This window comes from Prenolepis imparis, unplaced genomic scaffold (assembly GCF_030444845.1).
Source record: "Prenolepis imparis isolate NDT839.2.m4 unplaced genomic scaffold, iyPreImpa1.0 SCAF_12, whole genome shotgun sequence".
Lineage (NCBI taxonomy): Eukaryota > Metazoa > Arthropoda > Insecta > Hymenoptera > Formicidae > Prenolepis > Prenolepis imparis.
In genome coordinates this window covers 11,801,025-11,810,720 of record NW_028141170.1, presented here as the reverse complement: position 1 = coordinate 11,810,720, position 9,696 = coordinate 11,801,025, and the positions used below count along the sequence as shown (strand labels likewise).

Sequence of the window (9,696 nt, the reverse complement as noted above, 5' to 3'; positions counted from 1 at the left end):
AAGCAGTGGTATCAACGCAGAGTACTGTTTAGCATATCGTATACTAGTATGAATGTTTACTGAATGCTTAAAATAAATGAGCAGCATTCGTATTATTATACAAAAGTACAACATTTAGTTCCACTATATTATCAGCCTCGCGTGATTTTCGCTGAATATTATTTAAATCTAGTAAAAACCAAATTATAGAAGTCGAATTTTGTATGTCGATAAATGTACATTTACAAGAAACATTTTAGGAATGTTTAATATCCACATTCTCTTATCATTATCATTACTGCAGCCATTTGGAAATCTATTTCTTACTCGAGAGAGATCTTTTCAACATCGAATTCCGTAAATATTTGGTATGGATTGCCGAGAAATCAAATCGTAAGTAGGTATTTTAAACTAAAATAAAATTAAAATTTAATTGTAATTTAAATTAATTAAATTGAAACTATTTTTATTGTTTTCTTTTTAATCATTTCTCTAATGTAACTTTTTTTATTATCTTTCGTCTGTCTATCGATGTAAATTATTTTTTTATTTAATCAATGCAATAAACATTTTCTCTCTAGAAAAACTAAAATAAAATTAAAATTTAATTGTAATTTAAATTAATTAAATTGAAACTATTTTTATGTGTAATCGTTATATTACTGTTTACTTTTATTACTAGTATTGTTCTTATTGAATTATTTTTCCTATTAATATAAACTTATTGACAGGAAATCTAGATCGAACTTTTTATATTATCACGCTTTAACTCTCAAAAGTAGTCTCGATTTCTTACAAAATGATCTGCCAGATTTGTTAGTTCCGGCAGAGAATAATTTAGAAGAGGTAACATTAAATAGATGAGCTATGATATTCATGCACGATGACGCACTTGCCCATTCTGCACGTAAGAATTATTTTTATTATAAAAATATTTATTTTTAATATATGTATAATATATCTTTACTCTTATTTTATTATTATTATATTTATATTATTATTTATTTTTATTTTATTATTATACAAATGTTTATAATTATTATTTTATTGCGTAGTTTAATAGAATCTATCGAAATTGTGAAGATCGCTATCTCAGTTTCAATACTGTATTCTACTCTCAGGGCTTAATTTTTATATCATGTTCACACATCAAGACTAAAAATCTTAATAAAAGTAGTTATTACTACATACATATGTATTATAATGTTTTCATACATCAAGAAAGTTTTTTTTTGTTAAATATGTTAAAAATAAAAACATACTTTGCGCTTAAAATAAATTTAATATTTAAGTCCAATTATCGGAACCACTTTTAATATTAATTTCAATGAATCTTATTCAAAAGTATCATCCGCCATTACTTCGATAAAAATTTTCCTCAAGGATGGGAAGGATTCAGTACTAGTCCGTGGCCTGCTCGATCTCCGGACTACAACTCATGTGACCTTTCTCTTCAAAGAAAAAGTATTTCTAAACACAAATATGGAGACAGCTAACGAGATGGAAAAATTAAATATTCCACACTGCCGAGAGTATCGAGAATAATCAAATTTTAAGAGCTACGCAAAACGTACAAAAAAGAGCAGAGACATGCTACATTCGCTTCGCCCCACTTTGTCTCGCTACTCTCCGATCCCGCGCGCCCCACCCAGTAGGCGGTGCCTACGCTGCCTTCCGTTGTAGCTACGCGCTGATTGGCAAACTTTAACAATTTATAGCGTAAAAAATAAAGCTCAGATAAAAAAATGGCTCAGGACTTTTCGATTTAGTTTGTTGTCCTGCACCTGATGGTGTGCTTCGTATACGTTTGTTTAGTTACACCCTGTATATAGTATATATAATATATATAGTATACATATATAGTACTATATATATAGTATCACAACTATATTATAGATAGTGTATTCTATAATACACTAAAATCATAAATTATCAAGTTGAGCATAGCAATATGACATAACAATATAACAAAAGCTAGAATTATAATTAAAAAATTTCAGCGTAGTGTGATTATATTAATAATGAAATTGAATAAGTTATATTCCAAATATTGTCAAGTGATGAGCTTAATCAATTACATTAGATGATATAGCAGTAATCCCTTTAAAGTGTGTCATTAATTCTTTACACAATATTTGTATTTTTGTTCATATTTTTTAAATAATTTTACGTTAAAAAGAACAATTTTTTTATTCGTAAAATTTAATAAAGTAATCGATACAGTTTATGCCTTTACAATCTACCACCAATATAATAGAAATGTCACAGACACACATATAAAGAGTAAATACTGATGGTGAATGATATGAATTTCAAAAAAGTAGAATGCTCTTTTATGATCATAAAATTAACATCCCGAGTGGAGCTTGAGACGATCGAAACTAGTAGTAGGGAAAAATATAAACCGTCATAGCCAAAGTGAAATATTGAAAACACTGCATAAGCCACATTTCAGAAACAAATTATTGATTTTTGATTGAATATATCTCACAAAAGCAAATCAATGCAATGGAAAGTGATTTCAACATAAATAGAAATTTAATCTAAAACTAAAGTTCCTATATAAAAAAAAGACACAATGCTATTATAAATTTATTTAAGCATTAATTAAAAAATTTTATAGTGACTTAAGCGAACTAAATATTGCATTCAATATACGATGAGTTTGCATATAAATACTTGTGATCTAAAGTAAAATTATATGTTGAAACTTATTGATTTTTTTTTGTCAGAAGTAATCCATCTCTAAATTTAGCAGTATCTTTATCTTAATTAAGAGCATTTTTACACAAAAATTTATTTTTCTTAATATTGTACTTATGTTCTATGGATACCCTGAAAACATCTATATCTATATCTCTTAACATGAAATGGATTACTACGAATGATTATGCATGATTATATGAATGATGAACACATGGATGAACGGAACTTGTGTATTACGATATCTATGTATATGATCTTTCTCTTTCTATGATTTCATAAACAATCCTGCGTTACAAGCATAACATATTATATGAGCTATAAAAAAATATATTTCTGATATCTTTGCACTTAATAATGACAGCATAAATCTAATAATTCAAGATATAATATATATATAGAAAGAGGATATGCATACACAAAATTAAGAAATCATAGAATGTGTCTATTTCTATTCGTTTATGTGATTCCGACAGTAATATTAAATAAATAAAAAAATATATGCTTACCAATTCCAAATGGCTTTGGTGGTGCGGATATGAAATTTTCATCATTTCTCACGTGAGTCCCTATGGACGCGCGTCGTGGATGTGGGAGGCCATTTATTTCCGTATTAAGATCTGTTACGCTTTCCGACCGAGTAACATTCAACGAGTCCATCGACGTGTCAAATCTCATAATCTGGAAAATCCATGAAAATCTTTTTTATTGAATAAATATGATACACATGTGGGATTAAATCAAAGGAGCATTAAAGAAAATGCATGTAAGAAAAAAAGAAGAAAGGAATTAAAACGTTTCAAACTAAAGCAGAATCTTAAATAAAAGATAATATTTCAGTAGGAATTAATTAACGTTAATGTTTCGATAAGGAACAGAAAATTTTATGAGAAACGCTATAAAATTAATTCGATAAAATTCATATAAAGAAAAGCAAATTAAAATTCAAGAAAAAGTATACAGAGTGTTTGATTTTAACTAATATAATCGAATATTGCTGAAACTATAACTGTAACGAGAAAATATTTCATACAAAAAGATTTCGAGGGAAAAAAGTTGATAATTTTGAGTTATTTGAAGGTCAACCTAGTTTTTTTTAATGGAATCATCCTAATTCTTTTATAAACCGATTCCTTGCAATATTTGGCATAAAAAGTTATGAGAGCAGGATGGCCAAAAAAACCAATAGTTTATGAGATATTTTGTTCTTTAAGGCTCCTGGATACTCGCCGCGGCCATATTAGACTGTGACGTCAGAGGCGAGAAAATACATGCTAAAAATTTTTGCGTGCCATTTTTAGATAAAAAGATATCTTGATGAAATACAACTTCAGATGACTTTAGCACACTTTTAAAATACTCCGACTATTTTTTTCCCTTGACAGTCAATCAACAATCGTAAAATAAATGTGATATCAGACTTTGTCATGCGGAATGACTGCGCATGTACAAGACTATACAGATTAAACCTCATATCACAGTCATTTTATAACTATTGATTGATTATAAAAGGAAAAAGATAGTTTTCGGAATATTTTAAAAGTGTGCTAAAGTCATCTGAAGTGATGTTTCATCGAAATATCTTTTTATCTAAAAATGGCACGCAAGAATTTTCAGCGTGTGCTTTCTCGCCTCTGACGTCATAATTCCAACATGGTCGAGGCCCAGGAGCCTTAATGTGAATTAATTTTACATAAACTATATAAATATCTCGTAAAATATTTATTTTTCGATAATCTTACCTCAATATTTTTATATGTGCACAAAATAATAAGAATTGATAAAGAAAAAACACATAATCGACTATATTAATTAAAATAAAACACCCTTGAATGTTATAGTACATTCAAGATGTCGAAGAGATAGTAGTACCTGAGAGAAGTTTGGAACACTTGCAGTTTTGCGCATCAGCGGTTGTCCTTGTGCTTGTAACAGTTCCTTTACAGCGACATTTTGTCGTAATCGGTCCAACGTTAATATACTTTCGACGGCTGAGACACCGCGAGTATATTTCTCTATAGAGGTGCAATTAACAACAAAGACAATGATTAACACCTTAGAACCTTTAAGATTTATTCTCGGAATATATGTATGAATTTTTATAACTCTCACCTATGTAAGTTTCTCCGTCGCATAAACTATTATCTTCTCCGCTGGCAGCAATTTGCGCCAAGCTTTCACGATCCTCCAGCTCCTCGCTCGCCTTTGGTATGTTCGAAACTACCTCGTAAGTGACGCCGGTTTGCGTTAAGAAGTCGGTTCGTACGATTTTCTTGAAAATTCTATCTGTGATGCTCTGTCTCTTGTATATGTTTAAAGCTAATCTTTTGCGCAGCACAAGATCCATCGGTGCTGGATGCGACAAGCGAACGGTAGTCTTCAGGATTAAAAATACCCTTTCGTTAACTGAAAAAAAGAAACGAAAAATCGTTGCAAATAGATTGCTAGAGTTTGATCGCTAAAGTGAAGATGTGCAAAAAGTCAATAAGTACCATCGGTCACTCTATTAAGATGCACGTTGTCGTGTATACTAGAATCCCAAGCGGCGATGGCACATACATCTTTCTCTAGATGTCGAATAATCGGTAAATTATAAAACTTGTTTCCGTGTTCTTTAGGTAGAATCGAGTTCAACCCTGTCACCGACACTTCCTCTCCCGATTGATGCGTTGAGAGATCATCAGCTATTTTCGAGACAAACTTATTAGTAAATCAAACAAAAGAAATAATATGTGCTAATGTATAAATTTTTTTTTTTTGCAGTACCGTTGAGATCGAGGAATAATACGGGGATATGAGGTTCCATCGCTACAGGAGGAATCCAGTCGGCAGGAGCACCGGGAATACCTGAGCCAGCCGCAGGAACCAGAACGGCATTCCGTTCTTCCGTAAGACTAACCCATTGATCGACTAGACTTTGTTCTCGCTCCATGTCTTGTTCCGTTTTGTCTAGAAAAAAATGTGTAAGTGTCAGAGAATAAGTAAATAATCTTAGATACAATATACATTTTGCATCGGGATAATATTTCCATACCTTGTTTATTGATGAGTTTCTGAATCTGTTGATCAAGATACTGTCGTCTTCTCATTAAAGCGTCGCTCCACTTCTCTCTCAATATACTCAGATCCTCGTCTTGGTAACTGTCTAACGGAATTTGCAATCGGTTTCGCACAGATACGCTGCCAACGGCTATATTCAATATCGTTTGACAGATAATTGGCAGGGTCCCGGAATTCTGTACCGGTTTCACTCGAACTTGTAACCGCCGTTGTTGGCCTTGTCGAAGTTGATAAATGCCACCTAAGAAAAAAAAGAAATAAATATTCAACCGTACATAACCCAAGTAACGTACGTCATTTAGACGTAGAATGACGTCATCGTAAACGCGATTTTGACGTCATTAGCCGCCATTAGACGTCAAAATGACGTCAGTTTGCTATTTAGGAAGTAGAATGATATTCCCACGTAATACATAGCATAAATATAAATTGTAAACATTTCTTCATCACCTGTACACGTATCTTGCTTCACTGCGACTTCGACGGGGGAATATTCTCCCTGCTCGTTCAATTCCTGTATCTCCACCCATAATTCGATCTTCCTCGTTAATTCTGACCATCGGTCGGCGAGCGATCTGGCTTTCGCCAATTGTTGCTGTTCCACTTCCCATCCGGGTTTACTACGCGAGAAACCTGCGCTGCGATGGCCCCATACCTCTATACTCAACGCACCCTCTGTAGGCAAATGATACAGCAAAACAAGCGTGATATATAATAACTGAAGCAATCGTCACTATCTCTATATTAAAAGAATAACAGCAAAATTCTCGTAAACGCGAGACAAGAAAGAATAACAACGCAAACACAAGAACTGATGATGAATCTCTACCTGCGGCATGTTCCATAAACTCCTCCGTGATAGGTATAGTAAAGTCCTTAGTATGATCAAACTTAAATGCCAACGAGTCTCTCTGTCCGGTGATGCAGTTCGAGTTAGGTAGCTCCGCGTTTACCATCGGTGGTACCACTATCGGTTCCGGGTGACTCCAAAACATATATTGACAAAATACAAAGTGGCTCAACGAGAGCGGTAAACCGGTGGCCTGTTTTATCGTAACGCGACAGGTGATGTGGCTGGATCCCCCGGAATAATCCTCGGCTTCGGATGAGGACGTCGAGTCCGCGGAGGAAGATTCCGAGGCGGCCTCGCAAATCCGATCCTGAGGAAATTGCCCGGATATGCGACTTATCTCGACCTGCAGTCGACCAGCGACCTCTCCTTGCTGACTAATAATCGGAGTGTGATAATCTAATCGTACATCGTGGAATAGCACTTCTAAGAAAATATTCGCGACGCCGATCAGATTGTGATTCTCCTGGGATTCGTAAAACGGATCTTGCGTTTTTCCTGGCAATTCGTCCTAAAAAGAAGAAAGAGGAGAAATTCAGGGAGATGTTTCAAAAATACAAGGGTCATTTGATAAGTAAAAAGACAAACATTTGCAATTTGAAAGATATCTAAATAAGAATACTTTCAAAACCATAAGTTGGGATCTTCGTTTATCAATTTAAGGCTCCTGGATCCTCGCCGCGGCCATGTTGGATTGTGACGTCAGAGGCGAGAAAATACACGCTGAAAATTCTTGCGTGCCATTTTTAAATAAAAAGATATTTCGATGAATCAACACTATAAATCTCTTTGGCACACTTATAAAATTGTCCGAAAACTATGATTTTCCCTTGACAGTTAATAAACAACCGTAAAATGAGTGTGATATCGGACTTTGTCATGTGGAATGACTGCGCATGCGCAAAGACCAGACAGCTTGAATTTCATATTACAGTCATTTTACAGTTGTTAATTGATTATAAAGGGAAAAGGATAGTTTTCGGACAATTTTACAAGTGTGCCAAAGAATTTTGTAGTGTTGTTTTATTGAAATATCTTTTTATTTAAAAATGGCACGTAAGAATTTTTAGCATGTACTTTCTCGCCTTTGACGTCACGATTCCAACATAGTCGGCGAGGAGCCAGGAGCCTTAAAACAGCTTTGACTATTTTAGTCATACATAAATTCTATCACTCATTCAACAATGACATCCTCGAAAAAAATACTTTTGAAGAACCGTTTGTCTCTTTACTTATTGAATGACCATCGCGTATTTGAAAGACTTTAAGACTTATTTTTCATTTTATACACATGTAATTACCTTAATCGCAGGTGATCGTTGACAATTGTGAGGGTCTTTTCGTTCCTCGTACATATCTCGCATATCAACAAGCTTATTTTCTAGTTTTTCCATAGACCACACTTGACTACCTGTATTCGTTCTTTTCACTAAAATTGCAGGCTCACTGACAAACGCGCCCCGCTGAAAGAATACACTCTACATATCGAAGAGTGCGAAAAAGAAAACAAAAAAATAAATTAACAAAAAAAAAGAAACCGAAAAAGAAAGAAAAAACGAGATAAAAAAGAAAAGTAACTGTATTAATATTAATTATAAAGACGTATATAAATAAGAAGAAATAAATCGATAAAAATAGAAACTTATAAAAATAAATAAATAGCTGTAATTATATACAGGCTAATTCTAAATAGTGCGAAAATTTTTAGAAGAACTTATCCAAAAGTACCCCGCACTAATCTTATGTAAAATGGATTTCGGCTTAAATTAGCTGGTTTTTTCATATGTTGTAGCTTATGACCTGCTGAACAAAAATTGTAATAGCCTCAAAGCTAAATAATGGGCAGTTACTGAATTACAGCCAGTCAAACAACTCACAGAATCTGAATTTTTCTTATTTAACTGATTGTAAATCAGTAACTGTCTAATATTTAGCTTTGAACCTATTACATTTGTTGTTCAGCAGGTCATAAGCTACAACATATGAGAAAACAAGCAGATTTTACTAAGATTCCATTTTATATAGGATTAGTGCGGAATTTTTTAATTTATATGAAACCCTGAAAGATGAAATTGAATCTCGATAAAATCAGCTGCTTTTCTCATACTATTTACAATCAGTCAAACATGAAAAATTCGAGCTTTGCAAACTGTTTGACTGACTGTAACTCAATAATTATCCTCATTTCACATAAGATTAGTGAGGGGTATTTTGAGAAAAGAAATGAAAACTTAATTTTCAGTTTCCTCTTTGGAGGAGTATAACTCCTCAAAGAGAAATATAAAAGTATATGTTTATATGGAAGACCCTCCTTAAATTTCGACAAGAAATCTAAAATTTTCACTTATTTAGAATCATCCTGCATATATGACTAAAATAAATGTTTGTAAATCACAAAAAATCTCATACAAATGATGAAAAGAAGCGATATATAATTTAGTTTTCATTATTTTATACCTTTCTATTTGGACTTAGATTATTCGGAGGAATCTGCAGGGTAACGCTGAATTTCGTCTGTTTGCCCATCTCTTCCGCGAGGAAGTTCGCCTCCTGTACCAATGAATTGGCCTTCAAAATGTCCGTCTTTAGTTGACCCAAACTCCGCTTAAACATCTCGTCTCGCTCCTGTGCCCACTTCTCGACACGCATTTGCGTGGTTGGAGTGCAAGCCGGGAGCTTTCCGCTTTGACTACCTCTCAGAGGATCGTACGGCACGTAAGGCGAGTACGGCGTAGAGGGAGATAATATGTTGCGCAGCTGTTGAAACTGCCTTTCGTATTCCAACCGCTGCTTTTCAAGCGCAACCTTCAACATAGACATAAATATGCTTTGTTAGTCCGATGCTTATTAAAAGCAACGCAATATAAAATATGTACCTGCTTATCTTCCTCGTGTTGCTTCTCCAGCCTCGCGATCGCCCGCTGAATCGGATCGTTGGACAGTTCGTTAAGCATAAGCTCCTCTCTGGCAAAGTTATAGTCGATATTCTGAGCGGGAGTTTGCGGTTCGCTATTGATTGCTGTAGGACAGAATAGAGAGTCGATACAGAAATATATATGGACGTGTTATTTATTTGCGCCTCATGAACTCGATACTTTTTATCG

At 33.8% G+C, this 9,696-nt stretch overlaps 1 protein-coding gene across 5 annotated transcripts in view; it reads right to left on the bottom strand.

Annotated features, from left to right (window-relative positions):
* The window catches only part of LOC145944245 (kinesin-like protein KIF13A), a 60,569-nt gene that overhangs the window by 18,919 nt on the left and 31,954 nt on the right, over positions 1–9,696 (bottom strand). For 4 of the 5 annotated variants that reach the window (XM_083052486.1, XM_083052487.1, XM_083052489.1 and 1 more), the window contains exons 9-19: positions 9,469–9,611; positions 9,050–9,397; positions 7,894–8,070; positions 6,572–7,103; positions 6,193–6,417; positions 5,717–5,983; positions 5,449–5,631; positions 5,175–5,366; positions 4,795–5,088; positions 4,555–4,697; positions 3,192–3,363 (exon numbers count right to left, since the gene is read on the bottom strand). In XM_083052486.1, coding sequence (XP_082908612.1) covers positions 3,192–3,363; positions 4,555–4,697; positions 4,795–5,088; positions 5,175–5,366; positions 5,449–5,631; positions 5,717–5,983; positions 6,193–6,417; positions 6,572–7,103; positions 7,894–8,070; positions 9,050–9,397; positions 9,469–9,611 — 2,676 coding nt within the window. The remainder of the gene's footprint in view (positions 1–3,191; positions 3,364–4,554; positions 4,698–4,794; positions 5,089–5,174; positions 5,367–5,448; positions 5,632–5,716; positions 5,984–6,192; positions 6,418–6,571; positions 7,104–7,893; positions 8,071–9,049; positions 9,398–9,468; positions 9,612–9,696) is intronic. The other variant, XM_083052488.1, reaches the window with a different exon arrangement.